Source organism: Ammospiza nelsoni, chromosome 5, assembly GCF_027579445.1.
Source record: "Ammospiza nelsoni isolate bAmmNel1 chromosome 5, bAmmNel1.pri, whole genome shotgun sequence".
Lineage (NCBI taxonomy): Eukaryota > Metazoa > Chordata > Aves > Passeriformes > Passerellidae > Ammospiza > Ammospiza nelsoni.
This window is the reverse complement of record NC_080637.1, coordinates 46,852,177-46,873,885: the sequence shown is the minus strand read 5'-3', so window position 1 is coordinate 46,873,885 and position 21,709 is coordinate 46,852,177. Positions and strand designations below refer to the sequence as shown.

The 21,709-nt window shown below is 40.8% G+C and overlaps 2 protein-coding genes across 2 annotated transcripts in view; one reads left to right on the top strand and one right to left on the bottom strand.

The window, feature by feature from the left end:
• The window catches only part of SLC5A8 (solute carrier family 5 member 8), a 29,645-nt gene extending 11,887 nt beyond the window's left edge, over nucleotides 1–17,758 (top strand). The window contains exons 7-15 of the mRNA XM_059471989.1: nucleotides 2,728–2,857; nucleotides 4,235–4,323; nucleotides 5,666–5,778; nucleotides 7,091–7,158; nucleotides 7,477–7,563; nucleotides 8,614–8,807; nucleotides 9,985–10,088; nucleotides 11,794–11,879; nucleotides 13,360–17,758. Coding sequence (XP_059327972.1) covers nucleotides 2,728–2,857; nucleotides 4,235–4,323; nucleotides 5,666–5,778; nucleotides 7,091–7,158; nucleotides 7,477–7,563; nucleotides 8,614–8,807; nucleotides 9,985–10,088; nucleotides 11,794–11,879; nucleotides 13,360–13,491 — 1,003 coding nt within the window. The 3' untranslated portion in view covers nucleotides 13,492–17,758. The remainder of the gene's footprint in view (nucleotides 1–2,727; nucleotides 2,858–4,234; nucleotides 4,324–5,665; nucleotides 5,779–7,090; nucleotides 7,159–7,476; nucleotides 7,564–8,613; nucleotides 8,808–9,984; nucleotides 10,089–11,793; nucleotides 11,880–13,359) is intronic.
• A 1,075-nt stretch (nucleotides 17,759–18,833) lies between these two features.
• Nucleotides 18,834–21,709, bottom strand: part of ANO4 (anoctamin 4) — a 128,734-nt gene continuing 125,858 nt past the window's right edge. Inside the window, exon 27 of the mRNA XM_059472566.1 lies at nucleotides 18,834–20,619. Coding sequence (XP_059328549.1) covers nucleotides 20,428–20,619 — 192 coding nt within the window. The 3' untranslated portion in view covers nucleotides 18,834–20,427. The remainder of the gene's footprint in view (nucleotides 20,620–21,709) is intronic.

The window sequence follows — 21,709 nt, the reverse complement described above, 5'->3', positions numbered from 1 at the left end:
AGTTTTTCTGAGCTGTTGCAGCAGCTTTTGTCAGGGCTGGAAGCTATCTGGTTCTGTAGGGGGTTGGATGGAATTTAGGCTGTCTCATTAATGGTTGTGGAACCTTAATCAGTAGAGCCCTGTCCTGCTGGCATGGGTGGTTGGATTCTGTTGCACCTTGCTTGTGCAAGATATTTCTCTGCATGGACAAATAATTTTGCATAATAGTTGCAGCTATAAACACTATAAACTTTATAGTCACAACTATAAACACTGCTATTCTGTGGTGACTATCTAGTTCGTATTCAAGTGTAATTAAACACATTTGGCAGGTCACATTGTTGGCCTGTACCTCTTATTGTCATTTAATCTGTACACAGAAGTCATCAGGTCAAAGTAATAGGGATTTTTACCCCTGTGTCATTTACTGTAAGGCTTTTTGAGAGACAGCACAGTAACATCAGAGCTCAGAAAATAATTCCTTCACAGATCCTAACTTGCAGGTTTTGGGAAAGCCTTTAACAGTGGCCCAAGAACAGGAATTTTCTCAGGCTTTGGGAAAGGATTTCACCCATTCAAGAAACACCAGTAGGTAGGAGCACATTCTGTCATCTTTGAACAATCACTAGGCAAATTGAACATAATGCTTACATCTGAATGATAAGAGGCACTCAGAGCAGGAGAGCTACCCTGTCAGAAAAATATGGGCTCCTAACACATTTTTCTCTCCTTTCAAGGTCATCGGCTGGCATATTTCAGTGCTAAATTCTTAGAAACAGACTGAAACAAACAATTGAAAACAAGCTTTTTGCAGTCAAAATGCCTACTTCATGCAAACTCCACCCTGTTACTAAGGTAGAATTAATGGAAACACCTCCCTCCAACTGTGCTACAATTATTATTCCCTAGTGCTTAGTCATAGGGTGTACCATGAGCTGGGATGTAAATCAGAAGGGAAAAAAAAAAGCTGTCTGTCAAACACTGACACAGTTTAAAAACAAGAATTGCTTAAAAACAAGACAATTTATTTTGCTTCTCTCTGTTTCTCTTGACTTTCTAATCTTCACTACAGGCTCTAGACTAATTCTTCTATTACGTCTGCTCAAAAGAGTTGGATTGATTTTACTCATTGGTTAAATTTTGTGCTAAATCAGTTTCTGGGTGTTATATATCAAGATAGATTATGCCAGTGGAGGAACAGCTTCAGCTAAGTCGATGCAAGACATCCAATCAATATATAAGCATCTATGAGGACTACTTCATTTTTACTGAATTAGTTTAGAGAGAAATTTAAATTGCTGTTGGTTATGTGTTTAGACCACCTCCTAATTGCAAATACAAGGCAAAATGCAGAGTTTCCCCTACTATACATAAATCAGCTTTTATTTATATAGGTCTTTTCTAAGAGTTTGCATTGTGCTGGCTGATAACTTTTCTATTGTATAAAACTGATAGTTCAGTTAGTTAATGTACATTATACCTTTCTGGAAATGTCCATTTCAATATCTAACAAGGCTTATAAAGTTAGGTTTACTTCTTTGTTCATCCTGCTGGTCCTCTACAGAAATACAAAGGCTGTTTCCCATTACTTTCTTGGGAATCAAAAGCATTAAAGGGCCTCCTGAATCATTGCAAGCATGGATATATTTTCACAGAAACCAAATGTCCTCCCAGAGGAGGCCTTACCAATTGGCACAGGTCCAGGATATGTGATCTGTCAGGAAGTGAAATCACTATCAGTGATACACAGATAACCAGGAGACAACTGCTGGAAAGGAACGTTGTTTTTCAAGACCTTGCTCCCAATGTTTGCTTGAAATGACCACTCTAGGTGAGAAGAACTTTGTGACCCTGGAGATACCAAGAGATTTGTGACGCAGGAGACATCAAGAGCTTAGAAACATTTGAGAAAACCAGACTCTTAGATGGAAAGCAAAAGCCCTCTCCTGAGCAAGGAGAACAATGTGTTTTTCACTGCCAGTAGAAGCTGCCTGTTGTGTGGCAAAGGCAGAATTATTGCCTGATGAAAACACGTCTGGTCTCCCCATTATCTGAAGCTGAAACTTGCGTCAGGATGTGGGGAGTTTCTGGATGATACCAGACTCCAAGTTGTTCAGTTACTGAAGGAGAAGCCCTGGGCTTGTTGAGAATCGCTGTTCTCTGGAAGTGGCAGCCAGAGGCAGCTCCAGACCAGGTCCCAGGCCCCAGGTTCTCATTGCTGCTTCCCACAGAGGCTGTCTCAGGAGGAAATGGGAGGTTTGTAGCTTTACAAGGACAACTCCAGCATTGTGTAAGCGCGATACTACAGCTCCAGAGGCAAAAGAATGCTGGTGCTGACTGTAAGGTACCCTGCACTTGGATCTGGAACACCCCGCCTCACAAATCCGCTTGGGGTTTGTCACGGGGTGTGGCATGGGGGAAAGAGCATCCTCGGGCCTGCTGCTTGCAATGTACAACTCGTACACTTGATGAAACGTGGGATTGCTCTGGTGCTCCCATCATCTCCATTGTCAGGGGACAAGTGCTCAGACAGTGACACCAAAACCAGAAATGTCATTTGTACATGCAGAAACGTGATCTCTCTCCAGGTGAAATGCTGGGAGGTGTATGGTGACTCCCTTGCTGGCAGACAGCTGCTGACTTGGGAATCTCCTCGGTGCAGGCGTGAGCGCTTCCTTTCTTGGCCCTGGCAGGGTCTTTTGTGGGATGTTGAGCTCTAACATGGTGTTTCCATGTGTGTTGGTGCAGGTCCCTCTACATCAACCTGGTGGGACTCTGGGCAATCCTGGTCTGTGCCACACTGTGTGGGCTGGCCCTCTACTCCATCTACAAAGACTGTGACCCATGGATGGCCAAACAGGTGTCAGCACTCGACCAGGTACAGCCCCACATCTCAGGGGCAGGTGGTGGGAGGGTATCCTTCCTCTGCAGCCATAATAACTAGACAAAGGCAGTTCAAGAGTCAGGGAGTTGGAAACAGTGACATGATGGAACCTTGTGTCAGGCTGAAATTACAGTTCCTGGAGCTGCAAATCACTCAGCACTTGGTAAGGTGGGCAGGAGGGAGAGCTGCAATGTGGAGAGCTCTCAGTACACCCACCTCTGCAAATGTGTGGGTTTTTTACTCAAAATGGGTTCAGGAGTGCCAGCATTGCAAGAAACTGCTTTGAAGAGAAGTGAGAAGAGAGCAGCAGTGCCCTTGTGAGTGACTGTCCAAATTCCCCTGGACTGATGAAGGCAAAATCCTTCTCAGATTCAAACCATACTTATGCCCAAAGCACACACCTGGAGGAAGGCAATTAGCAGGCAGCTCTTTGCTAGTGATGGTGAATCCTTCCCTCCTTCAGAGGAGAGATGGGCAATCAGACTGTGCTGCAGAGGAACCACCTCACCACTGATGATGACCTCTCCCTAAATAGACTTTGAGCAGCAAGTTTACCTGAGGAACAAGAGTTCTTGGCAGCCCATAGACTGGCCAGAGCCAGGGCCCAAGGAAATCAAATAACTTTTATTTGTGTGCTTAAGCCTAAGATAATCACAGGCTCTGGATAATGCTCCAATGGACAGTAGCTGAAAAGGCAGGAGAAGAGCACAGACCATGGAGTACCAGAGGCAGGACCACTTGATCTTTAAGAGTAATATAAAATAAGACCCAAGGTAGAAGCTGGAAAAAAATTAAGTTTTTCCTGTCAGTCAAATTCATTTGGTAGAAACTGGAAGTAAGATGCTAAAAATATCAACTTGTCTGTGAAAAAAAAAAAATTGTTCATGGGAAAAGAATCTTTAAATTCCTCTCTCTTCCCAGCATTCAGATCTTGCAAACGCCAAAAAATGGCACACAGTTTCCTGTATGGAAATTGATCTCGGGTACCAATATCTGAGTTTATTGGACTGTATATGAACCCCTTTTTGTGGAGTCAACAGCAGAAAAAGCATCTGTGGCACCCAGCCCTCCCAAGGGAGTGATGTACAGAACAAAGCACTTGCTGCCCAGCCCTAGCTTCCTCTACAATTGTCACAGGAAAAAAAGGTCCTTGTGGTATGACACCCCATCTAGGTGGTCTCAACAGACTCTCTGTAGCTCTAGTGGACATTTTAGGGTTGGTTTTCTCTGTAAAAAAATCAAGAAAATTTTATCAATTAAAAATTAGAACAGCTGGACAGAATGCCAGTGAGAAGGCTGTAAAAAAACAATACAGTGATAAGATGAAAAATTAGGGCAAGATGGTAATACTTCTTAATCTGATTTTTTCAGCTAATGCCATACCTAGTGCTGGATATCATGCGTGATTTCCCAGGAGTGCCGGGACTTTTTGTGGCTAGTGCCTACAGTGGGACATTAAGGTAATTTAATAATCTGGAAACTGCTACCTTTTTTCCCCCTTTTTTTGTTGGAGCTAAAGTTGTATTTATACTAAAATTTTTGAACTTATTTCTTTGTCTAGCTGATTTCTAGTCTTAAAAATAATCACTATGACCTCTTTGATGATGCAGCTTAAAAATCCATAGTTTTCAATATTTGGGTCCTAGGACTTAAAGTAGTTTGGAGTTCCCTACTAACAACATGAGGAAAAAGTAAGCCGCATGTCATGTAAAACACTAACAAATCCTTCTCTGTGCTTTTGAGTTATATGACTTATTGCTATATGAGTTTTTGAGTATTATGGTGTATTATTACACCAAAGAGCTACAGTTGGGGAAATTTCCTGTTGCTCATCTTTAATTTTCCAGTTTCAAACCTGCATGACTTCAAAGCTATCTGCCTTTCCTTACCCCTGATCTCTAGAGCCTTCTTTTCTAGAGTTTCCGGGCTTCCAGTTGTCTTGAATGAATCCCATGAAACAACAACCACTATATATATTTGTACTGTAGGAGACAGGTTGATACCCTTCTGTCCCATACTGGGGAGTGTTTTGTTCAGCTTTTCCAAGGAGTATCTTTAAGGAACATTGTCTCAGTGAAGGCTCTGAACAATAGCAAACAGTTAGGAATGAAGAAACTTACGAATGTGACACCAGAATAATTTTTTTAAATTCTGAATACTTGTAGCTACATAAATAGAGGGAACAGCCAAAATATTAGTTTCACTAATATTAGTTATGTTGAAGATAAGCTGATGGCTTGCAGGAGTAAGGTACACTCAGACAAAGGAGCACCTGGTTGTGCCTTAGGAGTGCTGATTTCTCTGATCCCACAGGGAACCTTCAATAGTTTGATTTGTAGATGCCTAATTTAGTAAGCATGTAGTTTACCTAGTTTTTAGGTGACCCTAATTAGATGATCTGAATTCTCCTCTGAGAGTGCATTAAAAGTAAACAGTGATGTGGGAATTTTACATACCCAGGTATACGCTGTAGATCATTTGTGAAGGTATCATGTATACCAGTAGTGTTTACAGCCTAGCTATATATAACAGATATTTCTATTCAGTTCTCCAGGTCCAGCCCAACTTTTCATCAGTATGTGCCTTGATATCCTTCACCAAGGATAATTACTTTAAACAGTTTTTCTAAGCTGTTAGCTGCATTCTCTGCAATAATAGGTTATTTAAAACTATGCAGAAGTTACATTAATTTTCTGGCGCTGTTCTAGACAGTGGCAGTTTCTCTGTGCCAGTAACCTACCTGTTATGTATGATTTCAGCTTTTAAGGTACAAAAAAATTGTATAAATCTTGCCTTCTGTAGTACGGTGTCCTCCAGCATCAATGCTCTGGCTGCTGTGACTGTTGAAGACCTCATTAAGCCCTACTTCAAATCTCTCTCTGAAAAGAAGCTGTCATGGATTTCCATGGGGATGAGTATGTCTGGAACACATCTTTTCTGCTTTTGCTTTACAAAGTGAAGGTTTGATTCAGACCTTGCTTATGATGGTGTATGTCAGGAGTAAGTAATTCACACCAGTGGGACTATGTTGGTGCAGCATTTGGGGGAGACAAGATCAGCTGTGTAGGTTTTACACAAATGGGGGACAAGTGAGTTTAAGGAAAAAAGGAAACCATCTTGTTTGGTCTTTAATAAGGAAAGATGCAGTCTATCTGTGTTCAGTATTGATTCTCAATTCTACAAAGCCAAATATCTCTGACTTAAAGACCTGCTATTTTTCTTTCATCTGTCAAAAATGAGAAGCAAAGGAAGCTTTTTGGTAATATTTTTTTAAAATTGATATGCAAGCAGTAGCCTTGTATCCCAAAAATATTCCAGAGAACAAGAAATTTCACATCTTCACTGATATACTCTCAGACTGTCACTCTGTTTAGCTCCTCTGTTTAATGTAACTCAAAGAGAATCAGAACTAGACTGAGCAGATGGTTTAAATCTGTGAAATGAAATTGCCATGTCTGCTACTGGTACTGTCTGTGACCAGCTGCAGGTGTAGCCCAAGAAAGTGTTTGTAGTAAGAATGAAAACACCTCCATCCCAACGTGCTATCATGTTGAATCCCATACCAGGGAGCATGGCAGACTGGTGGGTGGGTAACAAGAATTAAATATTGTCACCTGAGAGAAGTTTCTTAAACATTGCAAACAATGCTTATGCCAAAATTGTTGTTTGTGGTATCATGAGTTGCCTGACGCACCACAATGAATAGTGAGATTAAGCTCTTGCTAGAGCAGTGAAACTCATCAGGGGCAGAGGTAGGAAAAACAAGTAAGCCAGTGTTACAGCTCCTGGAAAGAGGCACTGTGTCCTGGTGACCTGGGGTGTCCTCTGTCACTGTGCCAGCTCCCAGTGATCTGCCAGCGTTTACTCTTTTGCTTCCTAGACTTTGGCTGAGAAGTGAAAATCATTCCCTCAAAATAAGGACAATGACACAGGAGATTAGCTGAGAAAGGTGAACAATAAGTGGGTTATTGCCACTATGCTTAATCCGTGTGGCTGGCATTTATTAACTAATTCACAGAATGAAGATTTCATCAAGTTTGCATGATCGCTTCTTAATGTAAACAGAAACCTGACCTTTTGGCCAATTCAGGCTCTCTTAGAAAAACTCCAGGTGTTAGCACTTTTATCTGGGAGGTGTTAGGGCCATGCTGGGTTAGGCAGAAACGTTTCCATTAGTGATTTTCAAACTTTGGCAGATTTATACATTGTTCTGCCTTTCACTCACAGGCCTCTTTTATGGTGGAGTCTGCATTGCTATGGCTGCGGTGGCATCTCTTCTGGGAGCCTTGTTGCAGGTAGGTGCCAGACAGCTTTTTCATGCCCATGTTGAATGACCCAGAATAGATTATGTAAGAAAATAGTGGTAATGAATACCATTATGAGATAAGTTTTTATTTTTCTTGAGTACTGATGTGAAAGCGCCCATGGCCCGTGTTTTAAGGATCCATGGCTCAGCCTGTGTTTTAAGCATCCATATATCAAATCCTAGCAACTGAGTACACAGCACTTAAAAAAGTCTCATAATTTTTCTCTGAACATCTTCTCTTCTTGTCATTTTGGAAGCTTTACCTTCCTTGCACAGCACCTGATAGCAGACTTTCTTCCTTCCCCAGGCAGCGCTCAGCATTTTTGGCATGGTTGGTGGCCCCCTTTTAGGACTGTTTGCCTTGGGAATCCTCTGCCCCTTTGCAAATGGAATCGTAAGTAGAAATCTAAAGACCTGTTCATCCAAAATTTATTGATAATTTTGGGCTTCACCTTCCACTAATAATTTGATGTTGGGCAGCAAGGGAGATGTTTTTGGTACTTTCCGTGAGGACATTTCCCCTTGTTCCCTTTCTTCCTTATCCCAAGGAAATGACAGTCAGAGCTGTATAGGAACTTGAATTTCCATCCCACAAAGAGATTTGGATGGGGGAAATGATCTGAATAAAAATGAAGCTTTGACAAGGATTTCTTAAAACCAGGTTTAGAAGCAGGGACAATGCATCTTGAGATACAGCCGAACAACCACTAGGCTCAGAGAATGCTGGTCTGTCTGAGCAGAAGGGGGTCAGGCCAGAAAAATGGGGTCTAGGCACTTGCAGACCAAATTGGGGTATTCTCAGAGTGCTTCCATATTGTAAAATTATAATTTCCAGAAGAAAAACCTTTTCCATCAAAAAAAGGATTTGACAAACTTTGTTGATATGGTTCATGGTTTAGTCTGGCAGGATTACTATTTAGTATTAGTAATTGTACCATTACTATTTACAGGTTTACTAATTTATTATAGTAATATTACTATAATAATATATAAATATATTAATATTAGTATAATATTTTACTATTACCATTTATAGGTTTACTTGTCACTGATCTTTACCCCTTTGCAGTTGAAAATTATATATATATATATATATATACTAAAGTAAATTTTAAAAAATTGAAAAATTTCTTCTGTATTTGTTCAAGGAGGGCCTCAAATAAAGCAGGATTTTCCCATATACCATGAAGACCAAAGTTATCTTTTGGTTGTAAAGACCTAGTGGCAAACAAAAAGAGGTGTGCTCAGGAGATGTGAAAAAACATTGTATTTCCCCAAAAGGGAATGAAGTAAACTCCCCAGCACTTCCCAACTGTATATTTCATTTCTGCTATGGAGGCTACTGTTCAGATTATCTTGACTATTTCTTACTCATCTAATTGTTGTTTCTTTCAAATATCTTTTGCTTTTCATGTAAATCTAAGTTTCACTTTTTGTTTTGCAGGGAGCATTTGTAGGTCTTGTCAGTGGTTTCATTATTTCACTTTGGGTTGGAATTGGATCTCAGATTTATCCTCCACTTCCAGAGAGAACCAAGCCACTCCATCTCTCAACTGTGGGATGTAATATATCCTTAGGAAATTTAACATCAACAGAAATTCCATTAACAACGGTTTTCAGTACACCAGGTGCAGAAAGGTATATGAGTTCATCAAGTACAGTAACAAAGTATGCATTTTTTTTAAGAGACATGAACATCTGTACAGTATTTGGGTTACTATAATAATCCTTCTCTGGTCTATCTACCACACTCTTTGAGATACAGCAGTTTTCTTAATTTTTTTTCCTCTCAGACTGAAGTAGTTTGTCTGAGTTATGCCACAACAGAAGTCAAAGTGAGTATATCTATTAATCTGAAAAGCTTCAGTTCAATATTTGCGTTCAAAGGCTTGGACATGCCTTACTGTGGACCACAGTTTTAAACAAAGATATCATTTATAGTTATTGGATTAGCTTCTACAATCTGTCATATGAATTAGCGTAATTGGCAGTTAAAGGGCAAAATGCCGGTTAGCAGCTCTACCTACAGCAACTTATCTGTGCAGAATAGTTCTAATCTGTACATTCAGAATGGGCAAAATACATGGGATTTCCTCCACTTTGCAACTGCCAAATGTCTTACACTAGATGATCACAGTTAAGTTTAACATGAATGGCAATAAAGAGAACAGCAGGAACAAAAAAAAAAGCTGAAAAAACACATTTCTAGGGTTTCAAAATCCTTACACCTTAGAGCATTGTACAATCAAGAGATACCCTGACACACTGGGTGTCCACCATCCGGTTTCATACACCACACCTCTTGCATGAGCCCTCCGGCATTGCTCCTGGCTGCTGGGAAACACCTGTTGCAACAGAGCACATAGTCAGGGAGAGCAGAATGAGGTGTGAAGACAGTTGCTCTGTTGTTTCTGGCTGTTTAGAGCTGCATAGGTTTGATTTCCTTGTTGGTTTTTTTGTGCCCCTTCCTTTAAATAATCCCACCCTTGCTAAAGAAGTTAATCCCTTCATCTGTATAACTAGAGTGTTCAGCTCTGCACTAGATTCCCGGCAGAGACAGGACTGTCCTGTTTTACCTGCTCTGTCTCATGCATTGCCTCACTGTACTGACTAGCCTTGTCTCTTACAAAGGAACTTGTTCTGCAAATTTTGGCACAAATTTTCAGTGCACATATGATTGTATGGAGGTAGCTCAAGATTACCAGGTTGCTTGGTTCAAAAGTACCTCTGTATTTATACACTGTCTGGAAACAAGCACTTTCAAGGTTTTTGGAACAGAAATGGAGAGATTAACACTTCTTCTGCTTTATTTCAGGCCTGCCCTGGCAGACAACTGGTATTCCTTGTCTTATCTCTACTTCAGCACACTTGGGACACTCGTCACAGTAGTTGTGGGAATAATTATTAGCCTCTTAACAGGTACTAGTTTCAGAGTTGTGATTGAAGTGTCTCAGATCTCTTTTAAACTAAGATGTCCTGAGAGCCGCAGGAAGTGCCAGTAACCTATTGCAAACACTGTGTAAAAGTTACCATCCTAAATCGAATTTCCTCCCCTCAGCGCTTCTGCATCCCGCTCCTGGTCTTTGCTCACAGCAAAAGTTACTACAAACCTCTAAGGAGAAAGAAGTTTCAGCATATTTTTAAACCTAAGGAGCATAAAAAGAAGGAAAAAAAAGACATCTGTCTTTCCTGTTTTATTAGATGCCTGCAGGGACTGGAGGTTTAAGACTTGTCCCTGAACATGGCAACAACTCCGAGCAAGGAAATACACTCATGCTTCTAGAGGACAAAAGCAGTTTGACTTAGAGTGAGTTCAGAGCACTCAAGGGCTGTTGTCTGCATCCATAGAGTGCATGCTTTTCACCACATTCCTCAAGAACATGCCTAAGAGCTGCAGATCCTCTGCATGGCTATGTTAGCTTCTTTCTCAGTTTCCCAGTAGTTTTATGCAAAGGGAAAAAGCAGCTTGCCATGGGTAAGAATGGGGAGTTCAGTTCCAGCCCATGGCCTCACTATTTTTGCATCCAGGTCAGATGCAAGATACATTTGTCATTTACCTCATGCATGGCAGAAACAGCAAAAAAGCAGCTGTTCTCACAGCTTTTCCCAGTATCCCCAGCCAGATTCATATAACAGCCCTCATCTTGGAGGCTGTTTGATTTCAAATTTTTGGACTGATCCACAATGGCTCCAGGACTATGAAACTCCAAACTCAGTAGACAAACTCACTTACATTAACTTAACTTCCCTATGCCCTGCAAATAATAAGCACAAGCCACATTTATCTAATTTTATTTTTCTTCTAGGTTTTAGATTTGCTCCACACTTTTCTTCAAGCACATGCTCTTCCCATTGCTATAGTGATGCTTGAATCCAAATTTCACTTTTTACCTGGTAGGGATCAGGTTACCTATAGGCCATGAAACAAAGCATGAAAACCACACAACTCACTAAATCCAGATAAGAAATACTCAGCCCAAGAACAGAAGCACAAAAGAATTAACCCAGTCACAATGTCACCCTGCTTCTCATGGAGCAAGATTCCATTTAAACCTCAGATAGCAAGCAGAGCTAATTCCCAGCCCCTACATCACTTTTGTTTCCCACCCAAGAATAGCTAATCTCCCATGCCTTAAAAATGCCCAGACATTCCATTAACCCTGATCCCCCCATCTTGGGGATGCTCTTAAACAATTCACTATAAAAATTGCTGGTGAGTTTGGAGACAGGAGTCTTGCTGATAGGGAGCTGAGAACTGGAGCTCAGAGTTCAGGGTAGCACTTGGTACCAGAGCTCCTGGACTGGCAGAGTAGTTCCGGATGCAATTTATTTTTTTCTGGTGATTGCCAGATTAAATTTTTTTCCAAAATAGGAAATCCAAGGAGGATCTAGGAAGCTGGGAAATAGCTAAGGCATTTCAAATAGACTTTGAGGGATCATTTTATATATTGAGAGGAGCAGGGTATACATTTTTGTAAATAAATGATCCCTAAGGTCTGTGATTGCTTGATTGGCTTTTGCTGCATGACTCTGTCCTGCGTGCCTGGCCTGGTGCCCATAGCTGGGGTCTGACACATGGTTTGCATGTGTAAAGCTGGCTGAATAAAGCTTGTCTGTTTTGTAGGAGGACTAAAGCAGAACACAGATCCTAAATTCCTGCTGACCAAGGAAGATTTCCTGTCCAACTTCTCAGGGTCTGAAACTGAGCAAGTAAGTGTAACTGTGCATCTCTGATTTAAATCAATCTTTCCTCCAGGGGACAAAGGCAAACAAATTTCCTGGCTCATGCTTTTCCAATCAGGATGAATAGCACCTGATGCTGCCTGATAGGACTATGTGCTTTAAGGCAGTAGGAGAGCACAAGGCAGGTGGGAGTAGTGCGAGGAAGCAGTTTTGCCATAGCTTAGCTTCAGTCAACAACAGAGAAGCAACTGAGAAAAGGGACAGTTTTCTCCATGTTTCTGCTAAATACTCCCTAACTGGCCTCTGGGAAGCTACCCCAAGGCACACTTTGGACTCAGCAAAGCTTCCTTTTTTTGTGAACATGTGTTCTCTAAGGCCAGAATTTTATTGTAACTTTGGCTACTGTTTGAGAAAAAACATTTCTAGTCAGTGTATCTGTTTCATAGCTCTCATCCTAAGAAAAAGAAAAATATTATTGGATAATAACATCCATTAGAAGGGAGAATACAGGGAAATTTTTTTTTTTTAAATAAACTACAGATCATTTTTCAATCAATATCGTCAGCTGAGCATTCAAGTTCAGCTTTGTTCAGTAGTTCAGGCAATAATAATATCTTTAAGATGGTCCAGCTTGCAAAATGTTTTTCCTTGATACTTACAACTCCTTCTAGAATGATCCTATGTATTTCAGCTTCTGGATAAGAACACCAGTGAAAAAAAGGGATATTCTACCATACAATTGTAATGTTATTTGCCCATGTCAGTACTGGAGATCAGCTATGCAGTTACTGTCATTCACTGTCTTTAATGGGTCAACATCTGTTTCTACCATCCAGGAATTGAATCCCTGAAGTCTTTTGAAAAAGATCAAAACAATCCACCACCCATATGGAAGCTAAAATGTCCACAGCCATACTTTTTATCCCTGGAGTCAGAAACAAGTCTCTTTATGTGTCTGTCTCTTATTTGTCTAAGAGCTGAATAACAAGTGGTTGGAATCAAAAATACTGCAGAAAGTTGATGAGATAAAAAATCAGAGCTAACTAAGCAACTTTCTGCACATGAGGAGCTCAATATCTCATTCCATTTCCATAATAGAAATGTGACATCAAAGCAATGGTGCACGTTAATCTGCTCTTCCTGTCGCAGATGGGGCAAGGATAAAGGGTTGGGAGTCAGTAGCTCAAAGACCTGGTGGTGACATATGAGTAGACATGAAAACAGCAATTAGAACTTTGCGCAACCAGACCAATTTGCAGGACAAGAACATTTTGTGTTACAAGAACATTTTACACAATAAGTACCTTATGCAATACAAAACTTTCAATGCCCCTAGAAAAATAGCATCTACTGCAATGAATAAGTATATGTGCTCTGTCAGCAGCCAACACATTTTCCTGCAAGGCAACCCTGTATGTCAGGCCTGACTCTGCTGGCCAAAGAGCGGTCAAAGAGAGGAAGACTCTTTCTTGTTTCACAGCATGGCTTTTGTCTTTTGTTTTTTTAGCCAGAGAAAGTGGAAGTGTTGAACTGGAAACCATTTACCATGGCAAATGAAGGAACTGACAACCCTGCCTTTAGCCCCATTGAAATGGATGTTGCAAGTGACAAGAATAAAGTCAATGGTCTTCACATATGACACAAGGCTGTGTCAGCCCATGAGGACAGTTTTGTTCATGTCAAGCACTGTTGATGTTCCTGTTCTGGGTCGGTTGCCAGCTCTGCTGGGGTCAGGGGCAGGCATCTGCTGGGCTTTGTGGCACTATCGCCTTTGCATGACCTTGACATTAGTCAAGAAAGGAATCAGGTTTTTCTTGAACTTCCTCACTCTCTCTGATTCTTGGTGACAGAGCCTAAAGCAATATGTGAAATATTTGCCTGATATTTTGAGCTTCCTGGAAAATATCTGCTTTTAATCTCATTTCACCCTCAGAGTGAATTTTTTATTTGGAAAGAATACTGTTCTCCCAGACATGGTTGTTTTTCTGGCCTTTTCTTTTTTTCTTTTAAGGCATTGAAAGTATGATGAGATTAGGGTGTGGGACCTTATCAGATTGCAAGAAATAGTGGGTCTTTTTTTTTTGTATAGGAGGTATATTTAGTACTATCTGGTTCCTCTGTAGAACTGATTCTGAGAGTGTATTTATTTTGTTGGTTTTGTTGTCTCTGTTTTTTTTAACCCACTTGTTTCTTGGCTACCTGCACCTTCTTCTCTGTGTTCACTGCTGCGAGCTGCAAGAGTGACTTGGTGGTGGTAAAGGCAAGAGTCAGTACTGTCTTTCCTTTCATGACCTATCTCCCTGTTCTCCTCTGTCTTGCCCTTACAGAGCTGGTCCTCGTGAAGGAAATAATCTATTTATACTTTTTATTCAGTGCCATAGACCAGAACCACAGCAGCCTTCTGCTGCATGCCCAGCTTGCTGGGCTGGGATTGTTCTTGCACTGGGCTGGGCACAGTGCACAGAGATGTTAATAAAGAAGGTTCCCTTCTGGCTGTACTGGACAAGAGAGGAGGCTGTCTCTGCATTTGCCACAGCAGTTCTCTCCAGCTATGAGCTGAAACTTTCTTTGTGTTCTTGCAGCCCTTGTTTTCTCCCTGGGGATTCATGTTCAAGGTTGGTTCAGATCAGGCAAGTGCCTACTGTGTTTTGGCAGGTGTGCAGAGCCCCCTGCACAATTCTCTGGGATGGAGAAGGGATCACAGATGATGTCATATAGTGGAGGCTTCTCCAGGGCTGCAGGGCTTATGGAATAGCCTGTCCTCTGGTGGGGCTGCCAACAGAAGGTTAACAGCCCATCCATGTGAGACCATGCCCTGTGCTGGTGTTTTGGGAGGGTGAAAACTCCCATTGCTTTCTTCTCCTGCTTGCTTTTGGGTACAGTGGGGAACAGACTGACCCACTGTGTTGTTTTTGTGCTTCAGACTTTAACTATGGCTGTACAGGAATGTTTAAAACTCTTCTACAGCAGCAAAATTAAGCTGGAAAATTAAAGCCATTGCAGGAAAGCTGAGCTGTGATGCTTAGAAGGCAGTCATGCTTGAGAATCAATTGAAAAACTGACTGCATGCCTTAAACAGCTTTCTAAAAATTATACTGCATTTGTGCCAAGTACTGAGCTGCTGTAACTTGGAAAATGACACAGTGCTAGCTACCTTGACTGGAGCCCTGTAGCATCTAAATCAATTTTTTTCTGTGCCCTTGTGACAGAGGACATTTGATGATCTCTTGCATAAGATGAACTGTTAGGATCAGAAAACGAAGGTGAAAAAATGGGCTCCAAGGACCAGACCAGGAGAAGAGGGCAGCCAGACACTCTGTGGGTGTCACCAAGGCCGTGACTCCATGAGCTAACCCAGTGCAGAACTATGTGGTGATGGAGGCAGGTTTCCCCCATGCCTCCTGAAGCATTTTTTTGCATTATCCAGTGCAGACTTTAGGGCCAGCCCCTTTTCCCACTCCTCTGCTGTAGCTCTGGTACAGGTCAGTGCCTAAAGCCACTGTGTGAAAGGGCTGTGACCAAGTGGGATAGATCCCATGAGTTATGTCTTGTGTCCCTTTATCTGAGATCTGAGACAAACAATAGCATCCTGAATAAAGTCTTCTAGGATTCAGAACAGGAATGTCTCTGTTTTGGGACTGTCTGAGTTACTCTGAGACAATTAGCCCATTGACTGAATCAGCTGGCTATGCTTCTCAAGTCTCAGAAGATAAGTGCAGCTCATTCAACCTTGTGCCTTGTCTTCATGACCCAGAAACAGATACTGCATTCTGTGCTGTGGAATCTTCTTCAGCCTTGGAATATAACAATTTCTACTTACCTGGTACTTTCAGCCCATAGATGTGAAAGAGGGTGGTAGGTACTGCTATCTCCACGCTGCTGCAGAGTGCTGAAGTGGACTGGTGTGCCTCTGTGTACCTGTGCTTTGTGAGAGAGCTGTAACAGAGAACAGAAGCCTGCAGCAAGCACTTGATCTGTGTGCCTGCCAGTATGGCTACAGCCCTCCCAATCCAAATGCTGAATTCCTGTGTGAATGTGCTTCTCCAGAGGGTGACTGGTCACTGCTGTGTGAAACAGCATCAGCATGTCCTTTCTGCATCACTCTGTGCTGAAATTACTGTGCTGTAGTTGATGCTGCCTTAGATCATCTGTAACTTCTACCTGTTTTGTTCATGAAAACTAATCTTCCTGGCTATCAGACTTAAAAAATTTAGTTTTCTGCTCTGTGCTTTGAATTCACTTAGTTTTTTTAAAGCAGAGGAAATTAGTTAATTACCATCTTACCTCCCCTTTATTTCTGAAATCACTATTTAAGCACTGAACAGTCATTTAACTTGAATTTTGGTATGAAGTGAAGTTTGGGTTTGGGCCAGGTGATATTTATTGGTCCACAATCATATCATCAAGATGAGTTTTCACTGGGAAGTATATCTTTCCGTAAGCAGTTTAGAGACAAACACCCTTATGCTTTGCAGGTGACCTAAGCAGCTCAGCTACTCCATTTCTTGTTATCCAACCTCCCATGACTGCTGCAGAGCTATAAAGTGATTCTTTTGGATTTATTTTTTCTTATATTCTTCTTAATTGACATCATTAATTAAAACAATTAACTTATTTTCAATAATATTTTCTCTGGGAAAATATAGTGTCTTTTGCTAGCTGAACTCTAAGCCAGGGCCTTCCTTGTCTGTGTAAAAGCAAGATAATTCTTGGAGTCTCCACCATATTCCTGCACCCTGATCCTTCATCTCTCCCAGCTAAAAGCTGTCCTGATAAAGAAATGTGGGATGCTCAGAACTGATTCATTTCACAGGAGTGGGAGCACTCTGCACTGTCCAAATTATGTGCAGCATCTGGCAGGGTCATGAGACAAAACAATTAGGAACCTGTTTAAGTAAAAACATTAAAAAACCCCAACCATAAAACCACAACAGTAACAATATTTGACTATGTGAACACACAAAAGAACCACAGAGAGAAAATAGTGACAGATTTTGTCTCTTTTTGGTCTGCATTTAAATTTTGCTTTTATCTGACTGGTCAGTTTGCTTGCTGAACAAATAAGGTAAACAGAAAGAAACTCATGAATGACAAGCAGTAAATATTTCATGTGCATAATTTATTTTTAAAGTTTATTACATCACATTGTACAAGCATTAAACATGGCTTTATGTTGATGATTTTTTTTAAAGTGTGAAAACTTGACATTCTTCTCCATAGAATTTTAATTTTTCTATTTACAAATAAACAATCTCTCTATATACTTTATATATATATATATATAATATATATGGTCAATAATGTAACTCCCCTCAGAAAGATTTAAAATAAAAAAGAACTGATTTGTAAACACGTTTTCTGTTGTAGTATTTGGTGACTTGAACGTAGATGATGCTCTATTCCTAGATTTTTCTTTTGTCAGAGTATCCAGGTTGTTCATTTACATCTTTTATTCTAAGATCTGTAAAACCAGCATGGGACAGAATGCAAAAAACTTAGCAAACGGGCTGAAAAACAGTCCCAATGTACATTTTTTCCTTGGTTTTAAAAACTGGTGTGTAAGTGCTCATGAAGTACATGCTGCTGTCAAGAATGGCCTATGGAGAACAATCCTATGCTGATTGCAAGATGATTTCACAGTAAATCCTCTGATGTGTGCTGTCCTGCTTGCTATGTAAAATGGCTGTGCCATGCATTGAGGTTGCAGTTTTTTCTCATTCTCTTGTGCTCTTGTGGAGCTGGAATAAGTAAACAACATACAGGACTGTCACATGGAGATTTAAACAAAACCCATCATCAGATCAGGAAGAGAATGGCTTAAATTAGTTCTCTAGAGACTATTAAAATTCCATTTATCATTATACTGTTATTTGTATTTTCTTTTCTAGTAAATAAAAAGGGGAATCTTTCCTGAGTGTTCTGCTATGTAGCTCTGAAGGACTCCAGGGAAATCTGTTCATCAGACCAGCAGCAGAGAAACCTCGATGGGTTGGCTGGTCAAACTGAAGTGACAGAGATGTACTCAGGGTCTGCCAGGAAGGTTAGAGCCCCTTGCAGCATCACACTCAGCACAAGCTTGGCAAGCAGCCAACCTATGATCTCGTTCAGAGCAGGACACATCTTCTAGCAATGTGTTGTCAGGAAAATTCATCCTAATGCAGCTATCTTGAAAACTACTTTCAAAAGCAATTATATCTATTGCATTTCTGCTGCACATGATTTGTTTTGGCACATTTTATTGCAGTGGTTTCTCTGGAGTAGAAGTCAGTTTATATTCTACTGTATTTCAGTTCAGTTTTCAAAGTTACTGAGATCTAAATTGACAAAGCTGCGTCTTACTGCAGGGATTTGCAAAGGTCCATTTTGCTCATATGGGTGACACTGATTTTATGCATGGCTCATGTCTCACTTTACTACTTAGTAAACAGTTTCTAAGCTCTGGTTATCTGTTGGTTTAGACATTAAACGGAGGGTATCCAAAATAATCCAATTATTCATGAGAATTTGGTCTGAATATGATTTTGCTCAGCCCTCCTGCCCCAAAATTCCCAGGCTGCAACTGTAGGTGGTGAGTGGTAAATACTAACCCATCTGGCATGTGTGTATTGGAGGTCAACATTGCCTGAACCCCACCCCCTATTTACAGAGACAGAAATATTCCCATTTCCCCACTGTCCTGGGGGCTGTGTCCACTGCTGCTGTGAGCAGAAGCAAAGATGATCAAACTCACTTCCTCATTAGTCAGGAATTTACCCCACAACCATTACTTGTGCTCCCCACTCAGTTTGCACCAAGCCAACACAGAACAGACTAATCCTGAAATTCCCTCAGTGTTTACGTTGTCTCATGGGACTTTCAGGCTTGGGCCAGGATCTGATAAAAGGGATCTGCTACATCATTTATCCTCTTCAGGTAGGATGGAGGGTTGCTGCTGGGGGAGGTTCCTTGCTTTTTTGTGTAGGCAGGCGGTGGCTGCCGAGAGGAGGGTGCTCATATTTTCTTTCATCCCTCTCCTTCCTCAAGTCATATTTCCTTCATCAAAGCTCCCCCCTCTCTTGCAAATAGCTCAGTTCTCCTTTGCAGTGGAAAAAAGTTAATAGATCTAATTTGCTGCTATTTGTCTTGGTGCAAATGGTCCTGCTGTCATGTGGAGCTTGAGGTATCCATCTGTAGGATCTTGCATTGTGTGATCTGTCCAGAAGGGCAAATTCTACTCCTTCTATCAAATTACTTCCAGAATAACTTTTAGGAACAACTGATTGAAGAGATTTCACAACACTCAGAATTTTGATTCATGTTGCTCTATCCAAATGATGTATTCAAAGATACAAGTCCACTCTTTTGGGTTAATAGTCTGGAAATTATTAATTTCTTAATTAAATCAGAAATTTTACATTTCTCAATATTAAGGAATTTGCTAAAGGATACTGACGGTGGCTTATTTTGCCCAAGTCTCATTTGCAGCCTGTGCAGAATTGCTCTGCATTAGGGATTTCAAGCTGTTTCATACTACAGTCTGTTGTTTTGTTTTTTCCCTCCCCCCATTCATAGATAATGGAATGATAAATACAGAAAGTGCTACAAGTGTAGATATTCTGGATGATTGTGTTTTATTCTGCTCACCTTGTTCATCTGCCTTTTTTTCTTTGTTTTACTTAGGCAGATAGATCTTTAAGACACTGTCTGACATGTGTTACATGTGTAAGTACACCCTAATTCCTGACTAGGCCTCAACGTGATCTGGCATCACAAATCCGTGGGCAGTTCTGGGCAAGATGCCCTAACCTGATTTCATTCCTCCAGACACCAGATAGTCCTATAGCTGAAAAGGCACTATTCAAAACTTTAACATCTATTCCCAACTTTTCACAGTGTCATTTCCAAATAAATGACCCTACAGCTAGATACCTCTGGCCACATTCAGATGCTTGGCTCTCTGCACTTCTGATGCCTACATTTTTCAGCATTGTCAGGCCAGTTGATCAGACTCATGATCATGCATCTCCTTCTAGATAATACTTCAGTATTGTTGAGCAATGGAAATGGTTGGTCCAGCTACGTGACCTTAACTGGTGGCAAATGCAAACTAACGCGGTTGGGTCCGCTGTGGAGGAGAGCAACGCTGCCATGCACGTGCTGCAGGTGGTGGCCACACACACAGACAAACACTGCCACGTTGCCAAGGCGCAGTCACTGCTTGTGAAGTAGCAACTTCATGAGAATGAGCCGGAAGATCACCAAGTTCTGTAAAGCACTGGAAGTTGTGTAACTGCTTTGAAGTTCAGGGCCCCGAGTTTTAGTCAGGGCCTGGGAACTTCCTGGCAAGAGTGCAGAGACTTAGTGTTGGTCTGATGTGCTCATGTTGACATCAGCTCTGGAGTAGACTAAGCCTTGGAAACACCTCTAATTTCAAAAGGCTTATGACAAAATCCACCCCATTGAAGAGGGGCACACATGTGCTAGGTGCACACGTTACTGACTATTCCTTTCAGTGCACTCTCTGCTGTAGAAAACCAGGATTTTTTTAATAAACAATAGTTCTTATCTTCTTTTAAGCAGTTTCTTCCTCATCCTGTCATGGCCACTCATTGTGATAAGATTTTCCATTCTTTTTCCTTTCCTTCCGCTCTTTTTGCAGACGTTCTAGCTCAGCTTCATACATCATTTCCTGAATCAGGTACTTTTCTCTCCTCATTCGATCTCTCAGATCTTTTGGAAGATCTGGAATTAAGTAGGAGATCAGATGCTTTATGCAAAAGACAAGGTGCTGTGAACACAAAAAAGGGAAAGAAAAATTTAAAACCTCAGGAAGAAAACCATCTCTGAATCTTCTGAAAACCATCTCTTTCTGCTATGCAGATAGATGCTGTGTTTAAACTAAATCCATTACTAAATTTTAAGAGAAAAAAAAAGAAGTTTTTTCTCCCACAAAAACTCCAGCCAGACAGTGAATTGTGGGTCACAGCAGAAATTATGAGCAGATGGGTTAAAATAAAGCCTCAAAACTGTTCTATGACCTGTGTGTTCAAAGCCCAGAGGTCATGATTTGCTGTAAGGTTGTTTGGACAGAGCCTGGTTTTAGTACTGGTTAGTTCCTGCTCTGCAGGAAGAGGAAGCTCAAATGATGTAACACTTTCCTTTTGCCATAAACACATCAAAATTTGAAGTAGTTGAATCTATACAAAGGCAGTAACATATCTATACAAAACAAAACCTAAACATTTTTTCTTACCCTGTGTCTCTTAGCCAAAGACACATTCCTCTTTAGCAAACACCACAGTTAAATAGAAGTTGACTGACACTTTGAGCCTCCTATTTTAGGCATGACACATCAAAACTTGAGTTTGATGCCCAAGGATTGCATGAGTGTCCTTTTCTGTTTGATCAGAAATGCTTCTTGGAGATTTACTCACGTCACTTAATAGGAGGAACAGATAAACAAAAAAATCCTCCATCTCAGAAAAGGCATACATTCTAGATTGGAGAAATAAAGGTATTTTTTCTTCTCCAAGAGGAACCCTTCTTTTGAAAGCCACTGAAAAGAGAATGTAAAATGTTTTCCCATGTATTCTTCCTGCACGATAAATAAACTCACAATACTCTAATTGTTGGAGTTTTTTGCCAAACCTAAAAAGAGGGGAAAAAAGCCTCTTCTGCCAGTTTAGCCTGGACAAAGAATTCCTTTTGCAGTGATACAAAATACTTTTGTTTGTTTTCAAAGGAGGTTAAGTTATCCAAAACAAACCACACTCAGTGTGCCAAAAAGGGGCCTGAGCCTAGGCAGTTACTTAATTTATGAAAAAACCTATCTTGAATCCTCTATATCTTTGTGCAATCTTTATTGTAAGCACTGCGAC